Source organism: Pithys albifrons, chromosome 4 (assembly GCF_047495875.1).
Source record: "Pithys albifrons albifrons isolate INPA30051 chromosome 4, PitAlb_v1, whole genome shotgun sequence".
In the NCBI taxonomy this organism is placed as follows: domain Eukaryota; kingdom Metazoa; phylum Chordata; class Aves; order Passeriformes; family Thamnophilidae; genus Pithys; species Pithys albifrons.
Genome location: NC_092461.1, coordinates 63,501,793 through 63,516,630, shown reverse-complemented (window position 1 = coordinate 63,516,630; position 14,838 = coordinate 63,501,793). Strand labels below are relative to the sequence as shown.

Below are 14,838 nucleotides of genomic sequence, written 5' to 3'. Positions count from 1 at the left end.
GACTTATTTGGGCTCAAAACCTGTTACCAATATGACTTAATTTATGGAGAAATGTTTGTTAAAAGGGAGTATAGAGTGTCTTATTTCATGTAATAAAGTCAGTTTAAAGCTAGGTAATGCAAATATTTGTGTAGAAATGTGGGGTGAGGTTGGGAAATGTTGGGAAATTCTGGTCACAACATGAATTAAAACGATTTACAGTTTCACTCACTTCATAGAATTTAGTAACTTTTGGAGAAAAGAGCTTGTATTATTCTTCAGGTTCCTGAATGTGTTCTTCCTCAGCAATTCAATAGATAAACAAAAATTCAGAAAAATAAATTGGCAGTGTTATTTGTTTTATCTAAAGGAACAACAGTGCTATAAGCTTGAAGGAAAATAGTGACTTGAAAAATATTCTTTAAGCAGAAAAATAATGCACAAGGGTTTGAAAGTCCCTTATGTTACCAAGAAAAGAAACATAATCTAATTTTTGAGAGCTCTGCTAAACGAACAAAGCCAGAGCTGTTATTAGATGGTAAAGTTTTTACTTCCACACAGGTAAAAAAAAGGCTTAATGCTCTGAACAGGAACCTGCGAAAATCCCATCTATTTGCCTGGTAATCACTTTTCCCTCAAATTAAGGAGGGATTCTGATTTTATTGTTGCAATTCCAGCCACCTTGGCTGCCCTCCCAAAACTCTTAACTGGCAAAGCAGCAACTCTGTTTTCTAAGTTCAGGGTGTGATTGCAACTGAGTCATGGCTTGGACTAGCCATGCTGAATATGACATAATCATTTTGGCTCTTCTACTGGGAGAAGACACTGAAGATGGTGAAGGGACTACTTGGAAAGACTCAGTGCACTGACAACACACAGCAAATCCCATTAATGCCAGCTGGAGCCATGTGGCACTGCGGTAATAAGCAGATGTTAAACGCACTGTTAAAACAACTTGCAACTGATTTCTTGAGACATGCCAGTACATTTGTTTATTACTTGATTGTTAAAAAGCATTACCACACTGATTATTTGTTAAACATCAATCTGGAATATAGTTTGCTAAACTAGACAAACCACAAATGCAGAAATCTCCTCAAGCATTGCGCCTTTGCCACTGAAATACCAAACTTGCCATTTGAGCTTTTATGTCATTTATTTTGTTTAGACAATTCACTGCTGTGCTCTTAGAATAAACCACTCTAGGCTGCAGATGGTTGGATTTATGAAACATGGTGTAAACATGTTCTGCCTAAGAGCATGCAGACAGTAAATGCCTATGGTGTTCTGTAATTGTCCTGGGAATATGGTTTCTTATACATCTCAGATTTATTACTGTAATTTTCATTGGATACCTGATACAGTAAAAATTTCTAAAGGCTTTATAGTTTTTATCTAGAAAAGACAGATTGTTTAGTCTACCTAACTGAATGACATCATGCTATCCACACTTTCTGTATGACAGACAATTACCTTTCGTGTGTTGCTTTGACTTACCAGGTTTGGAGATATGGGCACCCTTTCCATTTTAGAAATGTTGATGTACATATTGTGTGAATGTATAAAAACATAGTCAAAATTTTTAGTGAAAAAGGACATTTCTACCAACTTCATCCAGAATGTGAGCTACAGTGGACTGAAACAAACAGGGTAGATAATATCTCTTAGATCTATTGTTTATGATGTCCTGCTTACTTACCTCTTTATTGGTCCCTATTTCACACACTCACACCCAGAGAACTACTAAAAATAAGCAAAAAAAATGAAGAAAATCCAAAGGGATCCAGGAGAGCAAGATACCAAGTCCAGAGGTGTTAGTAGAGTCTCAGGTATCAGCTATTTCTCAGCCTTGTTCATATCAACTCAGCATGGTACAAAATGCAGTTTTGTCTGTTGATACTTGATGGAAACTTCCTTAGTGTGATTTCTTTCATGCTACAATAATTCACAAAAATTAATGAAATGCTGAAGAGATCTGCTAGCTCCTTAAACAAATCATTTCATCAGCCATTCTTGCCCTCTGCCCAACTGAAAACAATCCCTAAATTGAAAATATTAATAACAAATTTTAAACTTATTTACACCTGTATAAGACTGCTATTTATCATACTGGCTGGACTCACCATCCCAAAGACCTGTTTTAGAGATGAATCTGCTCTTGCCTGTTTATACAGCAGTCACATGACAACAAAGGTCTGGAATTATCTGCTGATCTAGCAGGTAATAAAATGCCTCAGTCCCTACCCAGCACAGTTCTGCAAGCTGTTTACAATGAGACATGAGGACAGTGAAGTGGAAGGGAAATGAGAACTGAGAGGCAGGTATGAGGAAAAGAGACAGGTTTATACGCAGAACACCCTAATCTCAACTCAGCACCTGCACAGCTGGCAAAAGGAAAGGCCCTTTGAAAAAGACAACTGAGAAACTACGTACATAGTCTTCTGTGAAACAACTTTTGATGCCAAATGCTATTTCCACCAGGGAGCCATTGCTTCCCATAATACGTCCCCCAGGCAGCATTTCTGCTAAAAATCTGCTTCTGCTGCTGTAGCACCCAGTGATTTTATGAGACAGAGCCTCTAATGTACTTACTCTCCATCTAAAGGTGAAACACTGAGCTAGGGAAGATAAAGATTTGGTTGGTCTACTTAATTTTCCTGAGTTTTGACAGATAGGTAGGATGTAGCTCAACTTGACTGAAATGGCCTGGAAGAGTGAGATGAAATTTCAGATTAAGAAATATATAATGTTTTTATTGTCCTTTGGTATCACAAGTGCACAAATTTTGAAACCTGTGATCAATATTGAATCTCAGCCTTGCTCTACATTTTGTCCTAAAAGAGGACAGCTGCTTTGATACGCCTGAAGGAATGGGATTTATCAAAATTATAAACATAAGGGTTTGGGTTTTGTAAAATGAGCAGCAATTAGTGTCTGGTAAACACTAAAATCAAAACCCAGATACAGAGTTACATTCATTTTTGGTGTTACATTACTTTTAAAAATCCAGCTAAAATCACAATCTCTGCTGTTATACACTTACAATTTAAATTGTCTTATTTACATTGTATACTGGCATAAATTAATGTGGTGAATTAATTTTCATTTGCAATTATTTCAGCCTATAAAGCTGGATGGGCAAAATATGTGCTCTCTGAGCTACACTCTGTGAATTAATACCACACAAATTTAGAGCTTTACAAACCCACTAAGTTGTTGGCTCCACATTTCTGCAGCTTCTTTCTTATTATACTCTTTTTGCGACTAGCTATCATTACATACAATTTCATAGAAAAGAGAGTTGGCATGTTCTCTGGTTAACAACAAGCTGCCAAAACAGTATGCAAGAAGCAGCACAATATATGAGGTGATAATTTGCATTTACATCAGAATTTTGTTTTTTCCATCTCAAATGAAAAATGTATCTTTTTCTTTTACTTCTATTTTTGCTTTTCTAAAATTGAGAGGAATAATTTAATCGATACATCATGACAATGTGTGGCCAAAACAGCAAAGGCCTCTTCAGCTTTGGCTGCCACACTCACCCAACAGGCAACAATTCCTTCAGTTAATCCCCACCATAAGACAAGACAACTCTTACTTCTTTCTTCATAAACTGTAATTTAAAACCTTCCCTTCCTTGTTTCACATGAGTAATAACTAACCTTAAAACAACAAAACCCCACACGCAATGGGGACACAAGTCTTCAATGCAGTGAAGAGTGTTTGGTGTTCTTGTTTTATGAGCAAGACGTCACTGCTAAAAGTGAACATCTGTGTGTTCCTCATAGAAAACAGATTCCACTCTTGTTCTGAGATTACTTCACTGTACAACATCTGGTGTTTTATAGCCATGCAGTTTAAAAATAAATACTCTGTATGCAATTTTATCACTTCAAAAATATTACCTTAAATTCACCCATTTATTTATCCATTCTTGTAAGAAGCAAAGTTCTTTATACAACAACTAATTTAAAAATTCCTCATTTGTTTACTTGAAGTTTGTCTTATTTTTATATTCCTGAAAAAAGTAAAGTTTTCCAGAGGGGCAGAGAGACTTCGGTTGCTAAATACACCCTAATAATTATTTTTTCAATTGACCACTCTGAAACTGGTCCTCCCAGTAAGATCCTTACACTTCCCTGATGCATATTTTCCTTTTTTTGTTGTATTAATTTTATGTTTTAACAGAATTATTACTTTGCCTTTTTATTGGTCAGCTATGAGCTATTCCATTAAGATTGTATTTCATTAGCTCTAGCAAGATAAGTGAAATCAGGTAGATCCATTACTTGTAGAATGAACATTTAAAATGTATGTCTCTTCCCTCAACTAATGCCACTTCACAGTAAATACACCTGAATATTAGAAACCTCTTTCCTCAGAGCTCCTAGTTCTCACAGACCTGTCCTCTTCAACCATCCAGAACACTTTTTGTCTCTTTTGCTTCTTTTTTTCCCAGTATAACTGTGTACCCTGGAGTAGCGTGACTTGCTTCAGGGTCTGCAACCACATGCCTTCTAATTCAAAGACCACCCCCAGTGTAGCTGTTATACATAAAAGCTCACATGTATTTTTTTCAGCAGAGATAATGGTCACTGGATTAAAGACAAACAATGCAGAATGATCAGGTTTCACAGAGCACTCTGGATGCCCTGTTCTCTACAATTCTGTACCCTGAACTGTTTCATGGCACTGTCTTGCTGTCTACAAATTAGCAGAACTGATCTCGTCTGACAAGGTAAAATTGTGGTGCTTAGGGACATGGTTTAGTGGTGGTGTCTGCAGTGTCAAATTAACAGTTGGACTCAATGATCTTAAAGGTCTTTTCCAACCTAAACAATTCCATGGTTCTATAGTTCTACAACCAGTTAATGTTCCTTTGCCTGGAGCCTCTGAGAGACATGATACACCAAATGTGCTCAGACACTGAGCAGCCCATGCCAGGCAGACAGGGTTCCTCACAGGATGTGCTTTGAGCACAGAAACCCTTAGTTCCTGTGTTTCCCACCCCTCGCAGCTGCTTTGGAGGGAGAAACCACCACTCTGTCTCAGAACAACTTACAGAAACAATTCTTGCACTAGGGATCAAAACCTGCAAAATTACATATTTCACTGCAGTTAACATTCTACACAAGGCCCCAGAAAATACATGAATAATTATTTTTATGCTGCTGGATAGTGAATACAAAAGCCTTTACCCTTTATACTTGAACACTTTGATTTCCTCTCAAGCCTTTTTTGGCCATATCAAAACATGATTACGTTTGAGTACATTAAAACTTAGATAGCTGCTTTTGGTAAGGGCAAAACAAAAAAACCTCAGCTGAAAAAAATGAGGGGAAATTATTTGATTTTTCACAAAGAAAGCAAATTATTTAGACTTTAGGTTCTATTAATGATCTCTATATACATTTTTAGCATTGTCACTACCACAGACAATGGATCAGGGATCCAGCCTGTTGACAACAGAGTAGGATAAGGACACGCTGTGCTGTCTTTATGCCAGTGGGTATGTTTACACTGTGTACTGGTGGTAAGTACACGAGCTCATTCTGTGGAGACACTTGACTTACCAGCCCAGACTTGGCACTGTGCTTACATGGTGACTCTTGTTATTTGTCATAAATTTTGGGCAGAATTCTTGGCTTCCCGTGTCACACAGTCCAAGGGAACCCAAGGTTTATTTCCCTGTTGAAACTGCTCTATGATGAGAAAGACAGAGCTCCTGATAAAACATACTTCATTAAATGTCTTCCCTGTTTCCTTGACATGTGTAGCCATTATCTGCTAACACCAACCAATTTAATACATAGACATTATTTTTCTGCAGGTACCAAAAAAACAGCCATTCCTGCCCCTTTCCTGTGCCAACACAAATACCCCAGAGGCTCTGCAGCAGCCAGATCACAGCCTGACAAGTAGTCAATAAGTTTAGGGGGAAAAAAAAAGTGGAAGAAGTGTTTTTTGCTCTCTGTGCTCCTGGAATTGGCTTGCTGTAGGCAGAGGAGTGCCAGTCTCTGAGCAGAGGGTGCACATTTGGAACAGTGGGAGCACAACAGACTGCCCTGGCAGCAGGTGGGCATTAGTGGGATTAGTGGGGTTTGGCTGTGTGACTGCACTGCAGCCTGAGAGAAGCATCTTGTGGTAATCTTGTTAGGAGTACGGGAGAGTAAATCAAAGAGTGTACCTGTTTTTCATCAGGCCTGGTGAAGTAATTTAGAATAGTTTGGGTTGGAAGGGAACTTTAAAGACCTTGTAGTCCAACCCTTCTGTAGTGGCATCTTTCACTAGTTCAGGTTGCCCAGAGATGGGGTAGATGGTCCATCCCTGGAAACATTCAAGGTCAGGTTGAATGTAGCTTTGGTCAACCAGAATTGTTCCAGTGTTTCAGACTCCTCATTTAAAAGATTTCTTTAATATATCTGGTCTAAGTCTACCCTCTTTTAGTTTAAAACCATTACCCCTTGTCTTATTGTTATAGGCTCTGCTAAAAGGTTTGTTCCATCTTTCTTGTAACTCCCCTTTAAGTACTGAAAGGCAGCAATGAGGTTTCCCTGAAGTCTTCTCTTCTCCAGGCTGAACAACCCCAACTCTCACAGCCTTTCCTCACAAAAGAGATGTTCCAGCCTCTGAGCATTTTTGTGGTCCTCCTCTGGACTTGCTCCAACAGGCCCATGTCTTTCCTGTGCTGGGGACCCCAGCCTGGATGCACTGGAGCACTCCAGATGGGATTTCACGGAAGTGGAGTAGATGGGCAGAATCGCCTCCCTCAAACTGCTGGTCATACTTCTGTTGAGGCAGCCCAGGATATGATTGGCTTTCTGATCTGTGAACAGCCAGAATCTATTTTAAATCTAAATTAAAAAGAGCCTCTTTTTTCTCTCTGAGTCAACCATGAGGTGCTGCTAACTGTATCATTAGTCTTCAGAACATATTTGAAATACAGTATGGTATAAGAAACACTAACTTTTTCTTAGAATAACTTTAAGAAACCCCCTACAAATTCATTTTTAAGGTCCTGCTTTGGTAGTCTCCCCTGTAGAGCAACCTAACAGCTGCAGGACATAAAGAAAAGAAAAACTGTTTTGATTTGTTAAGATACATCTATTTTTTTCATGGCTATATTTAAGCAGTCTAGAACATCTCCTTAGCAAATGCTTTTCTGTGTATTGCTTTGTCTGGTAACTTTATGGTGTGGCTTCTCTTTAAATAAAGTTTAAGTCCCACTTTCCCCCAGAGGACAAAGAGGCTCAGCAGAACCCTGTTCTCCAAAGCATTCAGCCTGCACATAGCAGACACTACTAGAAGGAAAGCTACATGCTGCCTGTAAGCTGCTAGGTTCCAGCCTACAGCCCTTCCTTCTCATTTGACAAGTTCAAGGTGCAAAACATTAGAAAAAAATTGAATGCACTGTCCCCATTTGTTGGTCTGAGTATCTTTTCAATTTGGAATACTTCAGTTCACCTAACCTCAGGTGCCTTGCACAAAAAGCAGTTTTAGAGGGGTTTTTTGAAGATGCTTTCCTTACAATCAGTGTCTATTTAAGGTCTGATTCTGTTCAGATATACTGAGGTGCAAACCTTCAAGCACCCTTGAAATTCATGCATGTTTTGCTGTAACACCGACATCAAATGAGAATCACAACTTTGTATTCAGTCATGTAAACGAAGCCTTTAAATCAGAATCATCATTTACTGAAAAAGGTTGTAGGATTGGCCTTAATTGTCTCCAGAAGTTTGCTAACTGTGGATCTGTTCCTGCAAATCTGAGACCAGCAAAAGTCCTGTTAAGTTCTGCAAGTTTTGCCTGCAGCAAGGTTGTCAGAAAGGTTCTAAAGTATACTTATAATTATTGGTTCTCATTTTGCGACTAAACATGCTTATCATTGTAAATGGAACAGAGAGCACAGGTTTCCCTGAAAGTTGTTTTCTGCATGAAAAATAATACTGATAACATAAATATGTAAGCTAGGTGGACAGGGACAGTAACAATGCTGCTTATTTTAATGGGTTTTTAAACTTTTATTTGGGTGTAGATTGTCAAACTGCAGAAAAATTCTCCTTATCTTCAGCCTGAGGGCAAAACACATAATCTTGCCTGAACAGTAAAAATACTGACTGGTGACCCACACTGGTGGGTCAGTTTTCACTGCTGTATGCATGCTCACTGCAGGCATATTGAACTGAATAGATGCCCAATATATGATCAATATAACTGTTTATTCTTGACTTTTGCCTGAACATTATGCAAACAATGCCCTCTTAAATACTATTTTCTATTACAGGAGAGGGAGTACAATTTCTGTTATGTGTTCAGAAGTAAAATGAAAGAGAAAATATAAGTGAAGGGCAGTTCTTCAAAACAGCAATGACAGAGTTTACCTTCTGAAGATAGAGAGAAATTATTAATAGTGACCACTCACCTTCAATTGGATAGAGCAGTAAATGCTCTTTCCTACAGCATTTTGACCATATAAGGTCATTTCAAACATATGGATGACATTTTCATAGACATTAGAGTTTCAGGAGATGAGCCTTGGGATCCTGATTATTGTAGTGTGGGATATAGTTGTATGCAGTGTATGAAACTAAGGTTTCCCTACAAATTACTAGCAATGCATTCAAGAAAAGCAGATTTTTAGCCTCTTTTTTTCAAAGTGGCTCCTTCCAGAACTGTGATTGCCCTCCTAGACTACAAGTAGATTCCACTGTCTTTAATGTGAATTGCTCTCATATTTTAGATTCAATTTTTTTAAATAAAAAACTCAGTATATACATAATTTATATAGTCTGTCCCTTATTAAGTGCTTGTTAAGTCCTGTACAAAACAATCAGTTGAGAACTTCATTTTAAGAAGCCTATAAGTGACTCTGGGAGAGCAAATTCATAGCAACAGCATCTGGAAGTGAGTATAGTGTAGAAGTGAGAGCTTTGGAGTTCAGTGCAACTAATACCAGAAGCTCTGGGGAAAGCTGTATTTCTCTGCCTGTTTATGTTCATGAGACAGTGAAACTGGTGTATTCAAAGTGGATGATTTAGACTGAGGGTCTAGGTAGGTTTTAAATGTGAATTCTTTATTTTTAGAAGTATCTTTTTCTAAGTATACACCTTAGATATATCTTGTTTTTTTTTGCAGAACACAATTGTTGGATCAAACCTAAACATGAATTTTCTTTACTAACACACTACATTTCCATTTGTAACACATATACTTTTAAAAATGAGGAAAGAGTAAGTGTTTACTGGAATTGGTTTTACACTTCTAAAAGAATCATACTTCCTGGAAGACGTAGGTTGCATATAATGTAGGAAACTTAGGAAAGGTTCAGAGCTCCTAAGTATGGGTGCAAGCTTTGCCCATGCCCTGATTTTTTATGTCTTCCTTTACTCCCCATGATTTTTGCCCATCTCTTCCACCTGCAGAGGCCAGAAACCACACTACCAGCCAATGGCATCCCAGTTTGAACAAGCATGAGGACCAGGCTCACCTGGTCACACATGCTTAGACACAGCCATAACAAACTGCGAGCTCTCTTGCCCGGCAAGTATTGTGTGGATGTGTGTTGTTCCCATTATTAAAAACAAAACAAAACAAAGCAACCCAACAATAAAAGAGGGAAAGAAATAGCAACTGAAACACTTCATATTTCTCATTTATAATGAGGAGGGCAGACAAGCTTTGGAAAGTAAATTTATCATGCTTGGACATAGAGGAGAAAAAGAATCAAAACTTGGCAGTAACTTTTTTTTCCTATAGGAGAACATAAATGTTATTGCACAGGGGGAATATCAGGTAATGAGAAAGCACATAAGCAGAGCTGCCATGTTGGTTCAAGAATAGATACAGGGGTCCCAGAGCTATTGTGGATTTCAGTGATCTGTGCTCTTCTTAGGGATCAGTACTGCTTTGATTACAGAATAATTGGTAATTTCAACAAAGGATATTTCAAATTATTTGTGCTAGAGAGCTCACATCTTTCCACATTTGAGAAGCTCCCTGACACCATCCAGAGAAGCACTATGTTTGGTTTTCATTTGAATGAATATGATTACCTTCCATCTCATGCTGATGGTGTGCTTTCCAAATGCTTTTTTTGCTACTTATGTGCATGACATTTTATTTTGACTTGGGGGTAGGGAAGGAGAGCTGAGCAACAGGGAGAAAGTATTTATTTTACACAGCAGAGCTTTTAGACCCCTATTAAAACATTTGGAAAAAATCCGCGGAGGGAGTAACACGGGAGGAGTTCCTTTCCACTTCTCAATTCCCTTAACACCTCGTTTTGGTCACACTCCCATATGTTTTTTCCATGAGACAGAACAATTGCCAGCCATTGTCAGTAAGGTACTGTGGGATCAGAGGCACTTGGTTATGGTATATATGGGGTATTAATGGGCATTAAAATACCTGAAATTTGCTGAATGCTCTCAGATTTGGTGTCTGTCCTTATCTACATGAACAGTTGGCTTATGCAATTTTCAGAATGTAATGTCCCAGTAACTACAGCACATTGTATCTTGGATTTGAGAACATTTCTTTACTCTTCCCTTGCTATCCACCTCTACATCACTCCCAGATTATCTTATGTTGTTGTTACATAATAATGTGAGCACATACTATAGCCTTCAACTGACCAAGAGAAATTATATTTATCTGCAGTTCTGTAACCCACAAAATAACAACATTTTGCTCATTAACTTCTTGATCCAATATTTAAAAATACTTCAAATCCTGCAGCAAAAACCTTAGAGAACTGGACAACTTTTTTCAGCCTTTGCCTGTGCTTGGTTATTTCCATGTGAGAGAAGAGGGGACATGAGGCACACTTCTGAAAAGGCATTGGAAGGACAGAAAGTTGGGGTCAAACTGGAAGGAACATGTCAGGGCACCATGTACAAGTGGAGGTAGGTAAGCTGAAGTAAAAAGATCATAGTAGTGACATTTAAAGAATCTTGACCTACTAATGGGAAGCCATCTCCTTCTTCATAGTATTCCTAAGAGTGGGAAGATTGCTGTATTTGGTAAAAAAAACCCTCATAAAACTCCATCTTCTCCTGCAGTACCCTACCCTGTAAAACTGTCAATAGGCAACTATTCAGGGAAGAGCAACAATGACGCAAAAGGGTATGGCATTATCTCTAAGTACCCTCCCAACCTACTTTAAATGCAGTGATCTCCTGTGCTGAATGCTATTTCAGTAGGCTATCTAGCAGCATGCTCTTCCATGGATCCCTGAATCCTTATAAACACTTCACATCCTTCAGCAAGGATTTCCACATGTCTCGGCCTAGTTCCTACTACATTAATTTTATGTCTCCTGCTTCCTGTAGAAACAGTGAACAATTGATGTCTATCCATTAGGTCCATGTCACTCAAAGTTTGTAGATATCTGCTAGGCCCTAAATTGTTTCTACCGGAGACCAATGAGTCCTTACTTACTTGGTTATTTCAGGCACTGTTTCCATACATTTGGTTATCGTTGTTTCCTCTATTTGAACTTTTGGTATTGGCCTCCTGAAAAATCCTCTTGAATATACCACATCTACTCCGTCCAAACCCTCATACATGTGTGTGTGTGTCTCCTGCTTGCCCAACCGCCCAGGAACTTTTGGAAAGTGCATGCAAATGCAAGAAGGAAAAATGTGTCTGAGTATAGTTTTCAGTGTGCTTTTGGGTGGCTGATTAGCAGAGTCTTTTAGACAGCTCCTCTTGAGTTCCTTCAGGCACAAGAGCAAAGAGGCAGGTCGAACTGTGTGTTGTGTGAAGCAACAGGCAGCAAATACAGCTGTCCCTCAGTCTTTGCAAGAACTCAGTGGGCATGAGAGCTGCTGCTTCTTTGTTGAGATTCCCCAACTAACTTCTCAAAGGTATCTGGAACACTTTTGCTTAAAGATGTGTCCCTATGGCGTACCTGGCCTGCTCTGAACACTGACTGAACAAACATGTGCAATACCACTTAATTAAGGCCTGAGTTCTCAGCTAAAGAGCTACAATTGTACTGTTCCTCCTAGCACTGGCCTGAGTATATGAGAAATGTTTTCCATTGCCTTTTTTTTGTTGTTGTTCTTTTTCTCTCTCATTCTTTTGCCCTAATTATATTTATGCCTTTCCCCTATATGGTATGGCTTTTAACACGTTAAAAATGACTAGGATTCACAGATATTTCTTAGCACAAAATGAAGTCGGTTCTTAGGGACACCCTTTTTACTGCTGAACATTAGAAAACTATTCACCTCCTGATTGGCTTTCTCACAAAAATCCCTACCAACGTTTTTTTCCTTGAGTGATGGCCAGATTTAGTAGTAATGGCAATACTTGTTCAGCTGTTTCTGATGAATGGCACACACAAAAGAAATTAAAAGATCTTACTCAGGATACTGTGCTGATGACAGATGGACAAGATATATTTGTAAATCCTGAAGAAACTTTTGTCCGATTTCAAGCTAATTTTCCATCATCTTTTATTGACACAAATAATGCCAGGATAGCAGAAATGGAAAGTATTAGTACAGTGGGAAAAATATTAGGTTGTTTTTTCCAGTTTGTTTTACACATGTGGTACACATTCTGGTTTCTGTTTCAAATATTGACCACATTTTCAGCAAGGCTTGTAAATGTATCTTGGCCCCCTACTGCAACTGCCTATTGACCAAGAGTTTTTATAATTAACTCTAACCCTTTTTTGAGTGGTGATTTTTGTTGTGCTTGCCCAAATTCTGGAAGCTGATAAGAAGCCTCATTTTTTTTGACTAGAGTCTATGCAAAAGGTTAAAACAGGGATCAACAAGGGAGAGTTTGGGTGGGTCTTTCACATATCACCTTGGGAACATGCTTAAACAAGAAAGCATTTTTAAAGCTTTAAAAAAATTGGTGAGTCACATAAATGAGCAGAGGAACAATATTTGAATCTATTTGAACAACTTGATTATAGTTGACAATCTCACCTAAACCTAGAGGATATAAAAATGCATATTTTGATGTCTCATACATCAGTGAATAGATAAATCATGCAATTATTATTCAGAAAAACTTAAGTACCAGTACTGATATTCATCTCAATGTCATTTGGAAAGGAATTTAATGTAATCTTCAGATAGAGAGAACAATGCTGCTGCAGAAAACTTAGCACAGGACCCTGGCTTTAAAGAACAGTTGAGTTTTCCGTTCTGCCTCTTTTCAGCATTGTCAGGAGGGATCCTGACTGTGATGGCCTCTTTGATTTCACAGTGCAGGCAGATACTGGAAGATGAAGAACTGAATAGAGATGGTGAAACAGCTGTCAATTGTTTAACTACTTTCTATCACTAACAGTGACCCGAGGTGAATGGCTTCATATCACATTACCAAATCCTTGAAGATTAGGGAATGTTATTTAAAAAAAACCCCAAAACAAACCCTTCATTTTAGTAGGGGAATTTCTATACCTGGCTTGGCTACATTAATAAAGTAAAAAGAATAATGCATCTCCTACTTAGAGAGGTGTTCACATCCTGAGGAATTTGCTGGTCAGTTTGAAATAATTTTATACTGTATGTGAACAGATGCCATTGGTTTCCACTGCTCCTATATTTGACTGCCTTTTCATTTGCATCAGCATCATAAACCTATTACGTTAAATAATAAAAACAAAGTCTTTAAACTGGGAAAAGAACATAGACTTTGGAGGCAAAGCCTAGCAATGATACCACAGTTTGCCTTTTACTACTACTTAGTTGAATCTTTCCAACACAAATCAGAACTTCAAATGCAACAGTAAAAAAAAGGGAAAAAGTCTAGTTTGAAATACATGTAAAAGTCTTAGTCTTAATTTGCTTACAGTCCAGTTCCCTTATTGCTTGAGCTTTTCATGCATTCAGCAATACGTCTGCACTTTGTTCAACTTTAAAAAAAAAACAATTTTAGGTTCCAGTAAAATAGTCCCCTAAAGGAAAATACAAGCCTTCATTCATTTCAGAGCACGGTGGAGCCTCTAAAACTTCCACCCCCCCACCCCCCCCCCCCCCCGTATCATCCCAATTTCTTTTTCCACAACGACATTAAAACTTTTTTCTTTTCCCTTAATGTAGCAACTTTCCTACTGCAGAGACTCACAGTATCTCTAGCGAGAACTACACGCTACAACTGCCAGCAAACAAGCACAAGACCAGGTCAGCAGCGGGCAGGGCCGTCCGATGAGGAGACACGCCAGCGGGTTCTGTCCGGCGGAGCGGAGGGTGCGCGGCCGCGGTGATGCCCCGCGGGCGGAGCGGGACGTCGGGCGGACTTACCCGGCGTAGCGGCCGCGGTGGCCGCGGAGCGGCAGCGCAGCCTGGAGGCAGAGCAGACAAAGGGGCAGGAGCCCGCGGAGCGGCATCGTGCGGGGCCGCGCCGTCACCGCCACTGCGGGCACGGGCACAGGCACAGGCACAGGCACAGGCACAGGCACGGCCACGGCCACCACCGGCACCGCCACCGCCGCCGCGCCCGCCCCAGGTGGCGGCTGCTGCCGCACACACAAAGGCCGGGCAGGGGCCGGGGCCGGGAGGAGCGAGGCGCTCGGAGGTGTCGCTGGTCGTCGTCGGCGAGGGGAGAAAGTCGTGGGAGGACGGGCGTCGGTCTCAGCCCCGCCGCGCCCGGGCACGGGGACGGGACTGGGACGGGACTGGGCGGGGAGGCGCTCGGCTGGGAGGGCTGGGGGTGCGGGGGGTGCCGGCCCTGTCGCCCTGCCCCGCGGGGAGCCTGGGGGATGGCAAAGGCTGGGAGGGGGCAGCAGACCCCCACGGGCACGGCGGCTCCGTCGGCGCTGGAGGGGAACGGGGGAGCCCCGCTGGGCTTCGGCTGCAGGTGCTGCGGCGGGGCAGCCCGCCAGGGGCCCGC

At 40.3% G+C, this 14,838-nt stretch overlaps 1 protein-coding gene across 1 annotated transcript in view; it reads right to left on the bottom strand.

The window, feature by feature from the left end:
• CPA6 (carboxypeptidase A6) overlaps nucleotides 1-14,566 on the bottom strand; it is a 79,938-nt gene extending 65,372 nt beyond the window's left edge. The window contains exon 1 of the mRNA XM_071553086.1: nucleotides 14,250-14,566. Coding sequence (XP_071409187.1) covers nucleotides 14,250-14,335 — 86 coding nt within the window. The 5' untranslated portion in view covers nucleotides 14,336-14,566. The remainder of the gene's footprint in view (nucleotides 1-14,249) is intronic.
• Between the last annotated feature and the right edge of the window lie 272 nt (nucleotides 14,567-14,838).